The 21,967-nt window shown below is 36.9% G+C and overlaps 1 protein-coding gene across 1 annotated transcript in view; it reads right to left on the bottom strand.

Annotated features, from left to right (window-relative positions):
- The window catches only part of ESR1 (estrogen receptor 1), a 102,211-nt gene that overhangs the window by 16,509 nt on the left and 63,735 nt on the right, over positions 1–21,967 (bottom strand). Inside the window, exon 5 of the mRNA XM_061990319.1 lies at positions 5,744–5,882. Within this exon, the coding sequence (XP_061846303.1) occupies positions 5,744–5,882 (139 nt within the window). The remainder of the gene's footprint in view (positions 1–5,743; positions 5,883–21,967) is intronic.

Genomic DNA, 21,967 nt, shown 5'->3' with positions numbered 1-21,967 from the left:
GATTGTGGGTTATCATCTTTCCTCTCCTGTCAATACTGGTTTAAAGCACCCTCACTGTGGAAATTATGCTTTTGCACCACTTGGTGAGGTTGTCTCTATCTCTTCTTATCCATTCTTAATCCTCAGTGCAGGTTCCATGATGATAAAAGCTGAACCCCTGTTGTTGACACCAGCTATGCAACCAGTTGTTGACCTGCAGGACCTGTACACTCATCCCTAAGCCCTTTCTCTTCAGCTATCCCCCTGGATTGACCACCTGGACTGCAATGCCCTTGACCCTTGTCTTCAGAGCCATGTAGTCATGACTGTAAATTTCCTGACTAGGTCAACAGAGAGTTATTTACCTGGGTAGACAGAGTAAGAGTACACTATGCATTTCAATAGTGTTGAAACCAGTCTGAAACACACAATTAAGTTCTAAGAAAGTTTTTCTTTTTTTTTTCTTGATAAAATATGATGTGAAATGGATCCACAAGTATGTAAGACAGGAAAAAATCTCTGAAATTATGCTATAATAGTTCTAAGGAAACTGATCAAAATTTTGTCTCATTTGACACAGATCAAAAAATTTTTATGAAGGCTCTCCATTTGAGAATAATAGTTACAATAATTGGATTAAAAAATGTTATTCTCAGTGTCAGGAAGATCTTTTTCAGTTTAATTTACATTCAGTCCAAATCACCTTAAAGCCAAAAATACTTCAAAATTCTCTTCATATCAGAAATGCAAAGAAAGTTTAATTTTTGAAAGATCAGCATCACAATTCAGCATGACCTAGAACTGAGCTTCCAAGGTCAGAGTGACTAGATGAACAAGCAATCTTAGAATTCATGTAGGGACTATCTTGAATCCAGAAATGATTTCATTCTCTGAAAACTTTTGTTCTCTGCCTACAAACCCACTCCAGGAACCTCTTTTTCTAACAGTTGAAAATTGGGAAAATCATAATGAAAGGATTTACATGGTTTGTCTTTTTCTCTTTTTTTAAAGAATTGATCACTTGGAGCACTATCCAGCACCTCTCTAAACACTGGAAAGGTCTTCCTGATTTATGTTTAAGTTCTTTGAATTACAAAATTGGATAGTCTTTGAATTTTGCTCCAAGCCATAGTAGAGACTGGTTTATAATAAATAGAAAATATTCTTTTTGTATTGCTTTAAGATATATAGTTCTGTTTCTTGTTATTTTTTATTTTTCATTATCTGGAGTATACAAAATAATACTACATACTAAATTCCAACAATAAAGTGAAAGATGAAAGAGAAACATAATTATTTCAAGAGACTTCTTAACTCTATACAACTTAATCCATTCAGCAATATCAGGTAAATAGCCTGATGACAGGATGATTGTGTGAGTTGGGCTTCCAGAACAGAATCTATTACTAGTAAAGATGGGATGAAATGTGCAATTGTTTTTCAAATTTATTTTGAAGTGTAAATTTGGATATATTTGCTGCCTATGGCCTTTTTCCCTTTGAAATAAATAAGAGTGACAGGTCACTAATGAAGCATTCTGAAACAACCATCTGTGATCACTTTGCTTCCATTTTTCTAATAAGTCAATGGTAATTAATGCACCCACAATTACACAATACCAAAAAAATAAGTGCATTTACTCAAGTGATAGACAACTGTGACGTCTTCAGGCATTTTAAACATTTTAGAAGGTGAGGGACTGGCAAAATGTATTTGGATTTCATCATGATGCTGTTCTATCGCATCTAACTTCTGTCTGTCAAAGCATTGGAAAGCACTATCTGTGCAGAAAAGTTAGATTCTTTTCAAATGTGGTGAGAAACTTTCAGATGAGAGCCATGAAAGCAATAAATTATTTAGCTGCCAAGTCATGCAGTGACTGTTGTAAGTCTTTATGTTATTTGTGCTAGCTCCAGTCTAAACAGATCTATGGTCTCCTGACATTTGCTAATATGAAAGTCAGTAACGGGAAAATTCTTCAGTTTCTTCTGAAAGAATGAAAAAGCTCCATTGAGCACTGGAAGAGGAAGTGAACAAGAGTTTCCAAATAAAAAGAAATGAGCAGCAGACTACATTTCTCCATAGAAAGAAGGAAATATATTGGAAACATGAAATACTGAGTACATTTAACTGAAATTTTTTAAGTCCTTAGGTTGATTTTTTGATGCTAGACATTTCTTTCAATCATGATAAGAAAACAACATGAGAACATAAGAACAGCCATACTGGCTCGTATCAAATGCATATTTGCTGGGCTAAGCATGTGAGCATTTTGATCTGCTGATTTCAAATGATTACCTCTAGTGCTCGATTGCAAGAGATAATAACTTGTGGATTAACTCACACCTCAACCAAATTCTCTTCTTTAGATGGGATCGCATCAGTTACCTTACAATAGTCACCAGGCTTACTGGGTTGAAGTTGCACCCACCTTTTTAAAATGCAGCACTGCGTTTCCCATTTGGCTAGTACTGAGGATGTTTCAAGTGAGAAGTCATTCGTCTCTGTCAGCAATTCAGCTGTTTCTGCCGCATGTTTCTTTACAATTATGTTTCAAACCTTTAAGTATTGTCTGATCAGCATGTTATTTGAACATAATAAATCCTTTTAAAAGATCATAAAATACTACTTTCTTATTTCTGAAGAAACATTACATTTTCTTTGAAATTATTAACAGTCTGTTGTGAGGCCTGACAAATTTCAGCCCTAGTCTAATGACATTTTTAAGATCTAGTTTCTTGGGAACCCTCCAGACAGGAAACATCTGGTTTGTCCCATTGGAAACCTAAGCCTTTGCTTCTAGATTTGTCTTATACAAGATACTATTCTTCAAAAACAGAATATAAAAGTTTTGCATTTATCCTGGTCTTCTTGGATTGTATCTGGTACTGTACACTAATTGCAAACACTGTGAGTGTGCTATCATATTTCCTGATTGGGTCTATTTTTCTAATCTCTAATTACTGTCAACTGAACTTTTTTAATAGCATCAGTAAAAATGAACCAGTTATATGTAATTGTCAAACTGCTATGAGTCCTGATTTTGAACTGAAGCTTGAGTGTTTAAGTGCTTTGAGTGCACTAACAGAGTAAGGGTGCATAACCCCACAGAATACCCTATCTAATTACAAGGAAGAGTGGAAATAGGGATAATGTGATCATATTCACCTGTATGGAACACAGCAGTCTACACATACTGGCAGCTTAATTGTTGTATGATTGTTTTTAATCAGTAAAGTAAAATTTTAAGAAAGAGCTCAAAATTAATAACAAAGGGCTCCTTTACAGACATTTTAAAGGAGTTTTCCAAGTCTGAATTGTTATACAGGAAAATTATAGAGGTATTTATTTGAAAATGTAACAAGTAGATTCTCATAGAATGATAAAAGATTGTCTCTAAAGGACCTTCAGAGACAAGACAAGCTCATGTTTTATATAACCCAAAAAGGAGAGCTAAGATGGGAGAAAAAAACCTCAGATTTCTTCAAAAGGGAGCAAAGTGGAATGTTATTTTTATGACATTTAAGACAGATATGAACAAGACAAGACTCTATTTTTCTGGCCAAAAAGTAAAACATTTGCACAATAAAACTTATTGTGACCTGAGCTTTATGTGGAGATGTATACAAATTATTATCTCCAAGATTCTAGACAGAAAGATTGTTAGAGATAGGAGAAATTTGAATGTAAAAAATGAGATCAACATGCAAATCAGAGATGATTTCTGCCACAGAATGACCAGAGAGCGGTAGAGACGTACATGAAATGTGGTACAGCTCTGTGTTAACAGTACTGGATTTGCATTAACTCCAGAAAAACGCAAGTGAGAGAAGAGATCTTATTATTTGAAAATGAGAAGATGAAATAAATCTACAATTTGAGAAACACTCCTGTTTGAAAGTCAGAAAATGAAGAGCCTTTTTTGATTATGAAGTTGATTGATTTTTGAGCCCTAAAGCAACACGTGGTTCTAGTTGCAAGCAATTGTTTTCTTTAATTCAGCAGAGTTGGTTTAAACTGTGTGAATCAACTGCTCAAACTCCATTTTATTCAGAGCATGGGGATTTTTATTTTAGACATACCAAAATTTCAAGTGCTTCTCTAGTTGTTTTTCTCAGCTAAGAGGAAGAAAAATGTTACTCTGGCTCTACTCTTTAGTTTTCAATTTTTCCTCACAACCTCTATTATGGAATATGGAACAGAAGCATTGGTCTCTGGAAGATATATTGCAATTTATAGTGGTTTTAAATGATATGCTATACTTCATTTCTTACATTACTCAATTTGACTTCTTATATGCAGTAAAACATATTTTTAATCAATTATGTTTTCTTGAGAAGATCATAATTACATTACAGATATTTTCTGCAGCCAAAGTAAGAATGTGTTTTATATGCATGTACCTCCACAGCTCACAGATCGTGCGCTTTCACAAATGGAATAGGGTTTTTCCTAAGTCAGTTAATACTTCTCTATTCATATGAAATACTATACTTTATACTGTTAGCCATTATCCTTTATAGTTTACTAAAATACAAAAAGTAAACAAATTGGAGATGGGGGTGGGGGGCGGTGTTGAAGATTAACACTGCACAAATGCAAACTCAGTACCCCACAGTTAACACAGCAAGCTGCTTAAAAGACATTTTTCTGCTAATACGAGTTTTGATTCACTCATCCAGCTAATAGTTGCAGTAGCTGCAGGCACTACCCTTGACTTTGATGCCACCTCTCTGCTGGAGCTAACTGTCCCTGCAGCTACATGACAAGATAAGAAGCATGTTCAGCTCTAACTGCCTCACCACATAATCCACTCCACTCCTCAGCTCAGTCATTCTGCCACCTGAAGTGACAAGTGTGCAAACAGAGGATTTCTCCTGCCAGCTCTGCTATGTGGGCAGTGGGCTTCAACAAAAGAGGACTGCCAAGAGTTAGGATTAACTCTTTAACCAAATGTTTCTATATTTGCCACAGTAATTTGCCAAAACCTCTACTCACTGGTTATTCTAACACTTTCCCAAGTCTGAAATTTTTCATGACTGGAAAGAAATAGATCTTGAGTGTGCATTAAAATATATAGAATTAATTTTACAAATTTATCAGTCTTCCTGCTTGTATTTGTGAAGACTAACAGCTGAAATCCAGGATATCATATGGCAGAGATGCATAATTGTCTTGCTTAGAAATACCCACAGCATATTAGCAAGGCTGACTGAAAAAGGCTTAAGGCAGCAAGCAGGTACAGGTTTTACATATTTGACTCCAGTGTTCAGGAGGGAATAAAAAAGCCCCAAACAAACAAATAAACAACCTGAAACAAAAACAAGCCCTTAATGTATCCTCTGCAAATAAGAGACTGTAACGGGATTTTCTGACAAAATTTTGTTTGGAGGATAAATCAACTCTAACTAAGACTGACTAGGAGGATTGTAGATAAGCAAGAATAATTATGTGTATCAAAGAGATCATGGTTCAGTATTCAGTTTTAATTTCATTTAGTTTTGACACAAACTATACAGATTATAAGAGAAATATTCTTCTGCCTTTGAAAGAACGAACTTCTAGCAGCAGGTCACTTTCACATTATTACCGTTCCAGAGCATTTCTAGGTTTTCAAGAGCTCATTTTCCAGTTTGACCTAATATAACACTTTTTAACTTATAACATACTGTCAAAACATAGTGAGATGACTACAAGCTAAACATTAATCTGATTACATTAGAAATACATTAACTTAATAATTCACAGCAACATGCAGACTGACCTGTCCAGTAATAGGTTAGGGGCAAATAAAAGCTTCCCTGGGTGTTCCATGGAGCGCCAGACCAAGCCAATCATCAGTATCTCTAACCAGGCACATTCCAGTAGATGGACCTGATCATGGAGTGTTAAATCCACAAATCCTGAAAGAATAAATAGGAGACAGTAAAAACACTCCAGATTTGTAAGTGAAACAACATTATTCAGAGAGTTGGGTTGAGAAGTACAATGCAGCTGGATAACTATAAACTAGATTTTGTCCTCTTCATATTTCAGGCTGAGTTTTGTCTATGATTAGGTCCACCATGGCTCCATCCTACAGAACAGACAACACTTTCTAGCCCCCTCGTTGTATCCTGGCTGCACGTTGTCCCAAGAGCAGAGCAAGAGTCAGGTGAGCATCTCCATTGCCATGCCTGCTGAAAGAGGTCTGGGAAGCCTGGTTTCCTGGGGCATGGTGGTAGGAAAACTGAATAACACTTCTTATAAAATGAAATGGCAGCTCTAAACAGCCAATAGACTCATGAACAATTCACTGTATTGCAAGTGACATACCTGCATGAAAGGGAGACCAATACAGCTTTTCAAACAAACTAGCAGGTAAGTACTGATCACTGCACAGTTGGACCACTTGTATGTATTTCTATTGTACTGTAGCACCTGAAGGAAGGAGGTGATCTCTCTTACTCTGTATTTAACAATGCTAGAAAGAGTAAATCAAAATTACTTAAAACAACTCTAAAATACGGATATGAAAGAGTAACAATGATGGTACACATGAAAGTATAACAACACTGGTCATTCCTGTATTCACTTCTTGGGAAAGATTATATAATTGTCTATCTGGGATTCTCACTTTTTGTTACTTTCAATTCACAATTGCATGATACAATTTATTAGATCCTAGTATAAGCTGGTTTTTAAAATTAGCATGAACTTGCTAAAATGAAATGTGTAGCAACTTCCTTAATTGGGTTTTATTTAGCTTTTATTCGGTATTATAAGTGAAACACATCATTGAACTTTGACATATTTTTTTCTATTGCAGTTTATTCATGTTAGTCTTCAGAATATGAGTTATGGGGTAAACTACCTTACCAGCACAGTAAATAGCAATGATTTTTCTTCTGTGTTGTGTCCTCACTAGAGGTATATATGCTGAGTCAGTTTTGAGTAACATACAGACATACTCTTGAGTACTCTCTTGAGAAAACAAAGAAAAATACATATTTTTAAGGTAAATTTTGTGCTATGAAATATATTCTTAAAATAACAAAGAGGAAAAGAAGGAATAAAAGAGTCACAAAAATTTAGAAAATACTATATTCTGCAAAAAAGAAGTTGATTTTTTAATGAAAACTTCTGAGAGCTTCTTTGAAGATATCACAGCAATGCAGGGACACAAGTCCCCATGCGGTGTCTGAAGTTCACAGTCAGTCCATTACAAGTCAGCTATATTGCCATAATTTCACCAGGTTGCACACTATTCTGCAGCAGATTGTTTTGATTGTTGCAGAAAACCCGAGTTTGTTACAACTGTGACAATTCATTTTCCTGTAAAACTCTACTCACTCTAAAAAATTTTGGGAGTCATAATGCTTGATTTTATTCTCCACATTGTCTTGGTCTTTATTTTTACTAGGGTTTATTTTAAAGTTCTCAGAATTTCACATTGCACTGAGGCCAAGTAATCTGCAAAAAAACCAAAGAGAGGCAGGGAAAAGGAAAGCTAATAAATTACCTCACTAGTATTGTAGAGGAGGGATATTTTGCTAGCCTGCTCTGAAAATAAAAGTATATTGCACAACAATGATAGCATCTTTTAAAGTATCTGAATGTTAATACTTTGCATTAAATATCCTAAAAGGATTGGACAACAGTATTATTGCTTTCTAGAGTATTAACTCTGATTTTAGTGAAGCGAGGAATTTTGAAAAACCTAGGATTAAAAAGAAAACCAATTGTGAGTCAAAAGTTTAAAGCATTAAATGATCTGTCAGCCTGACACATATTTTGGGTTCTATAACAAAACAGCTAACACAAACCTTAATTAGGTCAAGTTTAAAAGTCTGTAATATAATAGTACACATCAACTTTAATTCATAAAAAACTTACCAAATTACCTTGATGGCTTTTTAGGTGACATTATGAGTTTATTTGATTTAAAAAATAGTTTTGATGAAGCAAACTTCTACAAGACATTTGATTTTGTAAAAAGATGCAACAGAATAACTGCATTAAAATATTTTAAATTACACATCTCAATATGCAATGGCAAAATGGTAATGAACTGAGGTGTTTTTAAAGGAACACTATACAGTTTACTTCTTTACCTTTGTCATTTTTTTTAATGATGACATGAAAAAAACAGAAATCAGGATTGAAATGTCATGATGACAGATGCGAAACAAGACAAAAAGGAGGTTGATAATGTAAGTAATATAAATCACTCATTAGCTTCATCATATCAACTATTGACATAAGTTTAAACCCAAGAACACCAAGCATAAATACAAGGCAGGAACAGTAGCAGCTATGAAGAGGACTTGGAAATGATGGACAAAAACAAGTTCAGCTTGAGCTTCCAGTGGGAAGCCACATCTAATAAAGAAGATGAACTTTATAAAAAGCCAGGGAAATTCTGAGAGAGTAAGGAAGTTAAATTACCTCTGTGTTACATGAATCTGGCAACCACTACTCAAGCAGGATGAGAAGTCACATAGAATGATAGAGAAGTGTGAAAATAAATAAAGCATTGAAAAAACATGCCTTCTAGTAAGGAATAAGAGGAATTTAGTTCCTCTTTGTGAAGCTAAATGAGCTAAAGGTATTAAACTACTGCAACGGGTAAATATGTAAAGAGAAAGAGAACAGCATTACAAAAGGTAATGACGTAATGTTTAGAAATCCATGCTGGTAGCTACACCTGCTCCAAATTGGACTACAAATGAGGGGCCATTGTTCACAACAAAAGTTGTTATTATCTAAGCAATATATCGTTTCCATAAATTTGCTATCGTTAGAAAAAATAATCAAGATTTAATTATTATTTTAAAGACATAGTCTTGTTCAAGCAAGCTAATTCAGAATAATGTTACAGAAGGTTAAATCAAATGATGAATGAATCATTAGTCACTTCATCACTCAGCATGCTGCACTTTAATGTCACTAAAATTATGGGTAGATGTGTACTGCATTCTCAAATCTCAGTGTTCACTTAATGATGGAAAATCTTAAAGGAAAAAGTACTTTTGAATTTTTTTGGTTATTTTACTTCAAGGAAAAAGAAAGATCTTGACTGCTGATAAATTAATCAATTGCAACTTATGCACATATCCTACATCTGACTCCATACACCATCCTGACCAATTGCATGATCTTATGAGATATATCAAAATCCTGTATGGCCAAAACCCACAAGATCTAGACTGTCATTAAGCCATTCATGTATCATATGCTTGGCAGGAGAAAGACACAGATTAAAGTCACGGCTGGACCATTCCTTTTTCATACATAGCTATATTAACAGCAATTATGAGTGATTGCCAACACAGAATATAATAATTATTCCACAAACTATTGTATAACTATGGAAATCTGAACTTCTGAAAAGTCCAAAAGATCTTCTGAGCACTCGGCTAAGAGCAGGTGTCAAATAATGTTCTGTGTGCAACACAAAAATGTAATGGTCAAAGTAAACTGTTTATTCTTTTTAATATAAAGCAGCAGCATGTGCTGCATCAGTGATAATCTAGCACAAATCTCCCTCTTCCAGATAGTAAAATACCCTGAAGCAGCAGTGAGTGCATGGAGAAAAAGTTATAAAACGCCTACTTTGGCAAGTCTGCCCCTGTAGAGGTGATATAAGACTCAGAAATCCAAAATTGTATGACCCCATGATCCTAAAAAGGGAAAGCAACAATCACTTACAACAGGCAACCACCTACAACAGATATGAGCACATGTCTTTATGAACTGGGAATTGGATCAATGGCCCAAAGGGAAGAGTTGCTATGGAAGAGCTCAAGAAATGCTGGGAGTAATATTAGGTAAAACATATGCCCCTGAAAACAACAGAGAAGTGATTTATACTCAAAATTCTTTGATTGCAATAAGGTACAACATAAAGCTCAGATGGTTGTCAATTATTGCCACTGTAGCATAAATTGTGAACCCTATAGTCCTCTGAAATATCTGAAAACAACATATTTATGTCAAATTTTGCTATACAAATATTTTGAAACTAGTAAATTAATCATTTGCCTCAGTGACTTTTGACCTAATGAGTGGCTTGCTATTTTATCAGAAACAATTCCTCTAGCAATTAACATTCTCTGAGACCAAAAATCCAGTGTCTCTTCAGATTCAGTCCTGCAACAGTAAATCGTCTAGTGAGTGCTAACTATTATTTGGAGACCATTTAAATACACTCATTTTGGAGCTTCCATTAATATTCTTAACACGCAACTACAAGATGTCTAGGTTATTCCTCTTCCTGTCATAGATGATAAAGTAATCTTTTGTTTTAATCTGATCTGACTATAATATATGTTTATATATCTTAATTACCATGATGTGTACCTGAAATATACATTTCAGCCAATTTTTTGCAAGACAATAAACAAAATTGTACCATAAAGAATAACTCTATCTTCAGATGCTTTGAAGAAAAGTAAAGAGAAAGCAGTAAAAAGTTTTAAATGCAACAAGGTCCATCTAGCAAAGTATCTCATCTACAACAATACATACCAGATGCTCATGGTAAAATATACAGCAGGATAAACATATGCTTCTACAGATAGCTTTCTCATTCTGCAGTCGGTATGACTTCCAGAGCCAGAAGTGGTCTCTTTGTGCTTAATATACCTTGACATTTTTTTCTCCAAGTTTATCCAAATGTTTTTTGAACCCACTTAGGCATTTAAACCACTTCAGATTTTTTATACACTCTGGAAATTGTATTCTCCAATAAGAAGTTTCACACTCTAACATTAGGGAAATAATATTGTCTTGTTATTCTGAAAAATAAAACAAAAGCCACCTTTCTTACTTACATTTGATGCCTCTAATTATTTTATTGGAAAATATCATAATTCCCTAGGTCATCATATCACAGCCAATCTCCTTTCCAAACATTTTTAGTATATTTTCATTACATGAAAGTTATCCTGTTCACCTTGAACTCATCTTGACCTTCTCAGAGCATTTTCTAGTTCAGCTATATTCTTTCAGAGATGGTGAGACTAGGACTGCACAGTTTTTCGGTCCACCCTTGTCTTCATCATCTTAGTCAGTAATTTTTTTCACTAATATGCATGCGTTTTTCCAGGTAACTTATGAGTATGCTGAACAGGCCTAACTTTAACTTCAAAGATTATCTCTCTCCTAAATATCCTATTTACTTGTCTGGGAAGTCTTTAACTTGATAGAAATAGGAATTTTTACAATACCTTCTACAGTAAAAAAAATTAGGATGTTGTAATATACAAAATGTTGTCAGAAATCAGAACATTCCTACATCATATGTCTTAAATTTGCACAGATGAACCACTGTCTTAATGCCGTATTTTGAAAAATGGCAACAACCACAGAGAAAAGGCTGTTATTTACAATTCAGTACAGTATCTCAGCTATGCAATGGCCATGTAATAGGCCACATTTGGAACAAAACATGAATTTTGTTGGCAAATAGATCGGGGAAGTAGTGGTGAGTGCTGAAACCTGATAGCTAGCAACCATTCAATAAAGCAACCCATTTAAGAGATGTTTATATAGACAAAAATATCTAAGTAGATGAAATAGACAAACAGAAAAATAATTCCTACAGCAAGTTCTGGTCTCCAGAAACAACCAGGAAGATGAACAGCAACATCTGTTTCTCCTAACCTAAAACACGTTGGAGAATTAATTGCTCAGTAACCACAGGAGGATGAAGATGTGAAATCTGTGCTTGCTGTAGCGCCGTAAGCTTGGTGCCCAACTTCTCCACTTCAAGCAGTGAGGTGAGACTGCATGTACACATTTATCTAGCACGTAAGATGACATTTTGATCTGAACTTATGTGGATCATCCAGTCTTTTCAACCCTTAAGGCTGAGCTCTGAAATCTCTTAGTTATGAGCTGGCTAAAGGCTAAGAAGTGGCCCAAACTTTCATCTTGACTATAGCCTTGTCTCTGCTGAACAATAACAGGGCAAAGCAGAGCCCAAGGACAAGTGAACTGGAGAATCACAAACACTGTTTTCTGTGAGTCTCAGTATTCATGCAGCTATTTCTACAGTGCTACTTATTTCTGCTTCTTTCCACAGACCTTCAAATCAAAATTATAAGAAACTTTTAAGTTCTCACTTCCGAGGGCACTTAAAATATTACATAGACATATTTGTTTAATCATTTATACAACTTTAATGTGTAAATCAATACCTATTTTGAAGATAAAAAATCCAGCATTTTCAATACCAATATTTTACGTAAGAAAAAAAGGTCTCATTATTTAAATTTTTTTAGAGGGACTTTATTTTTGTTTCTATGAGTAGAGACAGAAAAATACTAACTACAAATTGCTAAATTCCAGGGAGGAAAGTCTAAAAGACAAATACAGACCAAGTGACACAAATGTAAATGCCTCTAAATCTTTGTCTTTTATTTCAGAATTCCCTATTTTCTCTGCCTGTATAATTATAATATAGCAGGATTCCAATCCAAACTTACAGTCTCATATAAGCCTGAACAATCTGACAGGAATGACATGAGATCAAAGAGAATATCTGCTCTTAGTTACTGTTAATTACTTTTTAAAAAACTGCTTCACATTTTCCATTTTCAGCTCTAACGGTTCTAAGCCTCTTTCTGGAAAAAAAACCAATTACCATTTAAAGGTGTAAACATAAGTTTAAGAGTTAGGGATGTTTGGAGTTTTGGGCAAAACCCAAAAAGTCGAAAGGAGCATGAGATCTTGCTTCCATGGTCTATATTCATACTGAAAGTCAAGACCAAGTAAACTTTTGTACTTTTCCCCCATGGGAGATTTTTGTCCTCTCTGAGCTTGCCTTAGGAGACTTGTCTTCAGGTTCAACAGGTGTTCCTCCTCAGTCAATCTCCCCACCCAACACTGGCCCTGGAGCAGGGTGCTACAGGGAGGTCACATTTGTGACTTTTCTTTCAGATCCCATTTCTAGGAGCTGGTCTGTTCTGCTTCTACCTAACACCTGCACAGTGACAATTCCAAAATGCAGTTCTCAGATAATCGAGAACCTTTTCATCTCTTTTCCAAGAATGTGTAAATCTATCACGATTTCACTCATTGCTTTCTGCTTGCATACTTTTTCAGGCCTGCCCAGTCAATATCGTTAAAGATGAGAACATTAAAAAGTTCCTGAGGCCATTGCTGGTCCAAAAAGTTAATGCCTTGTTCAGGACAGGAATATCTCCTTCCCTCTTCAGGTGCACACCAGTCTAAACTACTACCAAATGAGCTCAGCATTCATCAGATCTACTTAATTTTGTCTTATTTCAAATTTCCTATGCCAAAGCAAGCTTATAAAGAACTTAGCCAAGTGGAAGCTGATCTATTCAAAGTTAGTAATTTGCACCAAGCATAATCTGGATTTAGGGCCATGGAAACACTTCAAGGATAATGACAGATAATCTCGACTGGTCGGACAAACATTCTTGTCTCCTGATAAGCCCTTGCTACATTTTTATGAAATACTACTGTCTTGCCTGAGAGAAACATCAGAAGTCCATAGCACGGCACCAGCTTGACTGACACTGCTCCTGGGGAGACGAAACACGTGCTGGCACAGTAAGAGTGCTGGAGTGCTCCTTGAGTTTGGAGATAGTGAGTTCTCACTGAACAGCAGCCTAAGCAAAGTGTTCTGCAGGATTTGATTGCCTGGGAAAATTTGTCCTATGCTGGTGGATGGTCAGGCTGTGTGTCCAAAACTCAAGGTTTCTTCCACATTGTGCTCCCCTGTCACAGACACAGCCTGGAGAGAAGACAGGCTAGGTTGCATCATAGCTCGAGCCCATGGCTGACACACAACACAGACATATTCAGCTAAGCAAAGTGCTTTTATGTCCTGGCTTTCCTTGCATATGTCACTGTGTCTGTCTTGACTAAAACACTGTTTTTGTTTTGCAACTGTTTCACTTTGTTAACCAAAGATTATTCCAGAAAGTGCATTAGCAGTACCAGTTAACAAAAATATGTTGAGGCCTTCCATCAGGGAACATAATAAAAGTAATCGGCACTCAGATAGCACTTTATATTTTTCACAGGGAAGTAAAGCCATTAAGTATTATTAAATGTACTTTATAGATAATACATCAAGAGGTTAAGTACCTCATCCAGGAGGAGGCAGGACTAGGACAGAGGTGTGGCAGGCTCTCAGCAAGATCTCTAGTCCTTTCAGACACAAAAATCTTTGGGGTGGAGAAGCATCTTTGAACTCAAGTGCAAGCTCTGCTTCTTGCAGATCAGTAAAAAGGTAAAAAAAAAAACCAAACAGAAGCACCAGAATTTTTCTCAAAGAGACAAAAGAAAGAAAGCCTTACCAAGTCAGAGCTGGGGAGAAATTTTTTTCTGTACAAAAACAAGCTCTTCAAATGATCAGCATAAAGCAATGTTCATTACTACATGAAAAACTCTTACAGCACTATACAGCAGTTTCTAAAAGCAGTTAATTATCATTCATCCCTGGACTGGAATACAGATGTCTGAGACTCAGGCTATGCTTTGACAACAGTAAGGTACTATTTCATGGTTCTTTTACCACTGAGAGCTGTGCTATTTCTCAGTGAATTCAGGAAATCAAATGCTCAGAACAATGTCTGCATACTGTGAACAGGATAACAGCAGCCATTGCCAGTGATTTTAAGGGTAGGAACAGACCATTAACTGCACGTGAAGACTTCTGTTTTAAAAGGTGTTCTCTGAATATTTCCCTATACAGGTGAAGAAGGTTCCTACAGAGTATGAAGTAATAGATCTTTTCTTTATTGTCTCCACAACTGTTAATTGTATTACACTAAACTTATACCAGTACTCAGGCCAGTTGCAAGTAGGTTTGAGGGCTTTTTTTGAATTTGTCATTTTTGTAAGAGGTCACTGCTATGCAAAATGTTTTCCGTCAAATGCAGATCCAGCTAAATCTTTTGTGAGGCTTGTTATACATTCTTGTCTGACTTTTACGAACTCAAAAGACGTTCTCATAAATACAAGCTGTCTTCTCTACCTCATTTTTCCCCCCTCCTCCCCCTCCCTGCCACATCAGCTCTCCTGGTCTGTTCTGCTGTTTAAGTGTTCAACCAGCTGATGAAACAACCTGAAAAGAAGGAGGAGTATGAAAGCTGAGCAATGGGCAGCTAGTGAGCACCAGCCACCTTGGATGGTTTACACTTTGTGCAAACCTACCCCAAGACTTGAGGTCATGCCCAGCATGACTTGGGCTTTTTTGTATATTCAGCTGCATCCAAGAGAGCATGAGGTTTTCAGCATTTGTTTGACCTCCTCACTCAAGTACCAGGCTATACGCCAATCACAACCCAAAGCAAATGTAAATAAGTGATGGTTTTGTGGCTGTCAAGAAAAATCATTTAAGGCAAAAGGGCACTTCAAGCAACCGCTCTTTAAGCAATCTCTTTAAGCAACCACAGTTTTTAAGCAAACATGGAGTCACTGGAGGGAGGAAAAAGGATGCAGACCAAAGCAGATTATCACAAAAAGGAAGAGGATTTAAGCTCTTTCACAGCTTTTGAAATGAACCAAGTATGTCCCTGTGAGGTTTCAAATCATCGCTTCAATACACAGTTAGCAGGGGAGAATTATTAAAACAAAGATCAACCCGTGAGACTTCCCAGTTGTTTTCCTCTTCTACAGATGTACTTGCATGCTTTTACTATACCCATTTACTAAATTCATAATCACTTGTGTTGGCAAAGGCCCTTTGGATGGGGCAATACTTTAGCAGTATCACTGTGGGCAGCAAGAGTGGCGGTGTTTTGTACAGGGCTCTGTAGCCCTGCCTGCAGAAGGCTTGGGCAGCATCATACGCCTGGTGTTCACTATGGTCCTGGGAGATGGACCTTGCTAGACAAGGAGGGCTCTGAAAAACTTTGGGTTGGGCAAAGGCAATGCAGATATGCTGCAGAATCACAGAATCATTTTGACTGTAAAAGGACCTTTAAGATCATCAAGTCCAACCACTAATCTGCCAAGCGCATCACTAAACCATGTCCCTCAGCACCTTATCTACATGTCTTTTAAATATCTCCAGAGACAAGAGCTCCAGCACTTCCCTGGGCTACCTGTTCTAGTGTTTAACAATCCTCTCAGTGAATAAGTTCTTCCTAATCTCATATCTGCACACAATTTGAGGCCAGTTACTCTTGTCACACAGTCTAATGGTCATACGAGTGGCAGGATAGGGGTGTCAAGAGAACAAGGCTCAGTTTAATAGAGCCTGGAGACCTGCTCTGCCACAGGCAGCTCACTTATACTTCTCTGCGCCTCATTTTTTCCACAGATGTTAGGATATAAAAATATCTCCATTGTTCCAGATTTTATCCTTTTTGTTCTATTAATTATAAGAGCTACATGAAGGACCTGAAGGTGATTTTAACATTTTGCAAAAGAGAAAAAAATTACCTTTGCAAGGCAACACAAACAACAATCATCTTCAGCAACTCTTCTAAGTGAACTCTTTTTTATTATTATTATTTATTTATTGAAGGAATTAGAAGCTGAAATTAATGATTATTAACCTCATTCTTTTCAAACATGCCTAAAATCTTTGTTTTATACTTGTGATTATTTCCAATAATTTTGTTTAAGTCTTTGAGAATTATAGTTTCACCATTTCAAGTTATATCTCCACCCCTGACTGGAATCTTGAGAAATGTCACCTTCAAATTTAACACCTTTTTTTGACTGCAATGAGCTTCAAGTAAGAAAATTGGGAGGACTACTCTCTCCCCTTCTTAATTCATAGAATCCAGTGAACAAAGGTCTCTGCATCACAGTCCATTCCATCCCAGGATCTACTGTACTAGTGAAACAATTAACATTCATTGCAGCAGCATCTGGAACTAACAGAAAAGAGGATTATTTTAGAACCCAAGGAAAATAAGGAAAAACTGTCAAGTCTGTAGTGAACTTGAAGATTAAAACTGCTTTAAGACCACAAATAGAAATTGCTCAGAACATAATGTGCTGTACCCAAGAAATGAAGCATAACCTCAGAGTTCATGGTCTGGTCATTCTTTATAGTCATTAGGAAATAAAACTAGCTTGACAAAGGCACCTGCATCTATTTTATTTCTTCAGATCATTCACTTCTGAAGAAGTCTTATTTTTCTCTATTGCATTTATATATGAGTAATAGAAACTGTATATATAAATGTATTTTTTAGTGTTCATTACATTGCCTGATATGTACATCAAAAGAGAAACACAAGTATACATAAATAAGGCTTAAATGTTTATTTTGCGTCCTGTTCTTTTCACGCCTACATGACTGGTTTTGAACAGAACCCAATCTCTGAAAAATTATTCAAGAAATTGTAATGACACATCAAAGAGAAGAAGGACAGTAAAATTAATTGCAGCAATTTCCTTTAACCACTACAACAAGAAGAATATTTTAGCAGTTGTGTGGGAGTGTCATCATATGACAGAGCAAAGGAATACGTTACAGAGAATGCAAGTCATTGGAATGCAGCTGGTCATTTGTATTAATTTTCTTGTCCAGAGAAATCTAATAAGTTAGCTAGCAGCATGTCTCCAGAAAACACATCATTCATTTAAGTCCCTTTTCTTTCATGCTGTCCTTCAATGAATAACAAATCTGAGGCACATTTCATCATCTGTAAGCCTCAGGCAACCTTGGGAAACTGTTGCATGTTGCATGGACCAGGCTCAAGTGTGCATACAAAAGATGAGTGTTGCACTTGGAGAACCACCATGTTGTACCCAAGCTCCAATACTGCCAACTGAGACATATGCTGGAGTTAGAGCTGGTTGGAACCACCCTGACAAAGCATTTTACACTAGAAAGTGACAGGCTGATGAATTTAAAACACTCTAGAGAACATGTCAGATTTCACAAAATGAAAATAAACTAATAAAACCAGATTGGTTTCTGTTGGGTTACAAAGAGTGTCCTTCTCAGCTACCTCATCTTAGTTTTCAGCACTCCACCAGGCATCCATCTCTACTCAGCATTATGAAAAGTATCTAAACTTCTAGGAAATCTCAGACTCTTATTTCCAAAATTGTCATCTTTTCATTTTAAACAAGCGACTAAAGTATTTGAAATCCCAATGAAGTCCATTCTTTCATTGAATAAAATGTTTCACTTCACCTGAAAAAATGTTATTATCTAGCACAAAGGTCCAAAAATGTAATTTTATATTAAGTGAAAATGATTCTTTTTTATTGTTTGGACCTGCCATAAAATAAAGAAATCAATTATTCACACAACTCTGAGGGAGACATCTGGAAAAGCTTTGGAATAGTGTACAAACTCATCCAAAGTAACTGGACCTATAAACTCTATTTGTCATCTTTTGTCAGAACTGGAAAGTTGCATGGAATTCCACTAAAAAAAAAAAAAATCACAGTAATATCTTCTATTAAGAGCAATTGCAGAAATTAAAGATTAGAACAAAAATGTGTAACTTAAAGGGAAGTTTCCCCTGGAATTACAATTTGATTTTTTTTTCACCTTGTAAAAAAGCAGTAGTTTTCATCTCTCTTGTTTACAGAGAAAAATTGATTTATTTTGTTTTTCCTTCTTTCACCTGCATACAGAATGTGAGTTTAACAGACTCCTACTGGATAAGGTTAAATCCTTCAGCTAAGTCAGGAAATGGAGTCACTTCACACAGTTCAGACATAGACTAGGAGACAGTTTTATGAATAGTATCAACATATATCACCTCAAGGCACAATTTAGTTCATACATAGAAGACTTTCAAGCTGAAGGCTCCTACCCTCAGAGGCAGAACTGTGTTTAGTGTAAATGATAATTACCGAGGCAGTAATTATCATTTGATTGGTATCCAAATGACAATGTCCACATTTTATGATATTCAAAAGGTTCTTGGGTTCTTGTTATGTACTCTACAGCTCAAGTATGTTTATAAGCATCTGCAAACACACTTAAATATGACATTAGGTAGTAATAATCTCCTCAGAGACTCAGAAGCCATGACACACAATGTCAGCCTGGCAACTTGTTAAGAAGGGGGAAAATAGCTCTTCAGCTTTATACTGAAGTACTTCTGACGTTCCATTATTGAATTATTTTGGATCACTTTCTGACAAACTGGTACTGCTGTCTCCCACCTACTTGAAATCAGCACTTCAAAGTTACTTCATAATATTACTTGTAAATAAACTATCTTCTTGGAAATCTGGTAACAATTATTCACTGTCAGTTGAAGAAGAGCAGATCTAAATTCATCAAACTGCAGTAATGGAGTTTTACCAAAATCTCTCAGTATCCCTAGTACTGATAAGGAAGGTTCAAAAAGTCTCATCTGGCATTTAAAGAAAAGAGCACTCTGAATGAACTGTCTGCTGAAATAAGACTGTGAGGGAAATGTATTTATGTTGCCTGGCTGTGCCTCATTCAAATACCAGGATCTTTCTCGAACACTAGATTAGAAGTGGCCTCTCAAAAAAATGCACAGAGTGGAACAAAGGTATGGAAATAGAGAAGAGACTTCAGAAACATAACTGATTTCAAATAAATTATGCATTTAATATACTACAGCATTTCAAACTTAGTTACAACTAATTTCTCCGTTGATATACTCAGTAGTATCAAAGATTACCTCTTAGGATAGCTTTATGTAAAATCTGGATAAAGCAGCATGTAGAATTTCTGCAAAATAGAAGACACATTTTGGGAAAGAGAGGCATACTTGTGAGACATAAAACAGTAGCACAACAAGCAGGGTAAAAAACAGTATATTTAATTCATATTCTTCTCTGTAGGCTGAGAATCTTCAAATTTGTGACTTTTTGTTTCCCAACAAGGACATTCACTATGCTACGCTACTTTCCTATGCAGAAGATAAGGTTTTGAGATAGCAATTTAGGAATGGATACATTGTGGCACATTATAAGACAGTTATGTAAAACACAGGGAGGCATTGGCACAGCCAGGAGCAAAATCAATATTTCCCAGTCATAAAGAAATATTCTTTCCAAAAGACCTGGTGTAAAAGAACACAAACCTACATGTATACTTAGGGGAATAAAAAAAGCATTTGATATTCGTATCAAAGTCAATTATTCTCTATGGCTGTGTTTAGATGAATATCAAGTGGGGAAAAAACAACACTGATAAATATGCTCGGTTGTTTATTTTTTTCCTTGGCAAGTCTTCTTTGTCAACTGAGTACCTGCCTACATATAGTACTTAATATAGTGCTTAATTCCGTCATCACATAGAATCACAGAATGTTAGGGATTGGAAGGGACCTTTAGAGATCATCTAGTGTAACCCCCCCTGCAGAAGCAGGTTCATCTAGGTCAGATCACACAGGAACACGTCCAGGCGGGTTTTGAAGACCTCCAGAGAAGGAGACTTCACACCCTTCCTGGGCAGCCTGTGTCAGGGCTCCCTCATCTGAAAAGAAAAATAGTTTTTCTTTCCTTTTAAATGGAATTTTTTATGTTCCAACTGCTTTCCATTACCTCTTGTCCTGACACTTGATACAACAGAAAAAAGAGATGCCCCAACCTCCTGACATCCACCATTTAGATATTTGTAAATATTAATAAGATCCCCCCTCAGTCTCCTCTTCTCTAGACAAAACAGCCCCAGTTTCCCGCAGCCTTTCCTCATAAGGAAGATGCTCCAGTCCCCTGATCGTCTTGGTGGCCCTGGGCTGGACTCTCTCCAGAAGTTCCCCGTCTCTCTTGAGCTGAGGAGCCCAGAACTGGACATAGTACTCCAGATGAGGCCTCATCACAGCCAGTCCTCCCAGTTTTGTGTCATCAGCAAACTTGGTGAGTGAGGGTACACTCTGTCCCCTCATCCAGCTCATTGATGAAGGTGTTGAACAAGACTGGCCCCAGAACCAATCCCTGTGGAACTCCACTGGCCACAAGCCTCTAATTCTGTGCCATTGATCACCACACTCTAGGCTCTGCCATTCAGCTAGCTCTTGATCAACCTCACCATCCATTCATCCAACCCACACTGCCTGAGCTTTCTGAGGATGATATAATGGGAGAAAGTGTCAAAAACCTTGCTGAAGTCAAGGTAGATGACATCTGCTGCTCTCCCCTCATATAGCCAGCCAGTTATGCCCTCGTAGAGGGCTATCAGGTTGGTCAAATAGGATTTCCCCTTGGTGAATCCATGTTGACTCCCCCCAATAGCCATTTTTTCCTTCATATGTTTAGTAATGACATTGAGGAAAAATTGTTTCATCACCTTTCCAGGGGTGGAGGTGAGGCTGACTGGCCTATAGTTTCCTGGGTCCTCCTGCCTGCCCTTTTTGAATGACATTGGTCTTTCTCCAGTCCTCAGACACTTCACCCGTCTTCTGTGATTGTTCAAAAATAACAGAGAGTGGCTTAGCAGCCACATCAACCTCAGAACTTTTGGCTGCATTCCATCAGGTCCCACTGACTTATGAGCAATAAGCTTGCCCAACAAGTCTTTAACCTCTTCCTTGTCCACTCAGGGAAGTCCTCTCCTGTCCAGGCCATCCTACTATCCTTGCTGGACTGGGCTTCCCGAGGGCTGCCCTTGGATGCAAAGACTAAAGAGAAGAAGGCACTCATTAGTTCAGCCTTCTCTGCATCCGTGATCACCAGGGCACCCTCTGTGTTTAGCAGAAGGCCCATATTCCCCTTCATCATCCTTTTGCTGCTGATGTACCTGAAAAACTCCATCTTGTTCTCTTTTACTTTCCTGTCCAGGTTTAATTCTGAAAGCGCTTTAGCCTTCCTGCTTCCATCCCTGCATGCTCTGGAAATGTTCCTATACTCTTCCCAAGAAACTCAGCCCTTTTTCCACCTCTCCTAGTTGTCTACTTTCTCCCTGAATTGTTTCAGCAGATCTTTGTTCATCCATGGAGGCCTCCTACCTCCTTTTCCTGTTTTTCTACATGTGGGGACTCACTGACCTTGGGCTTGGAGGAAATGGCATTTGAAGATGGATCAGCTCTCTTGGGCACTTCTCTAGGATCCTATCCCATGAGATCCC

Source organism: Colius striatus, chromosome 2, assembly GCF_028858725.1.
Source record: "Colius striatus isolate bColStr4 chromosome 2, bColStr4.1.hap1, whole genome shotgun sequence".
Classification (NCBI taxonomy): domain Eukaryota; kingdom Metazoa; phylum Chordata; class Aves; order Coliiformes; family Coliidae; genus Colius; species Colius striatus.
This window is presented reverse-complemented; position numbering and strand designations above follow the sequence as displayed.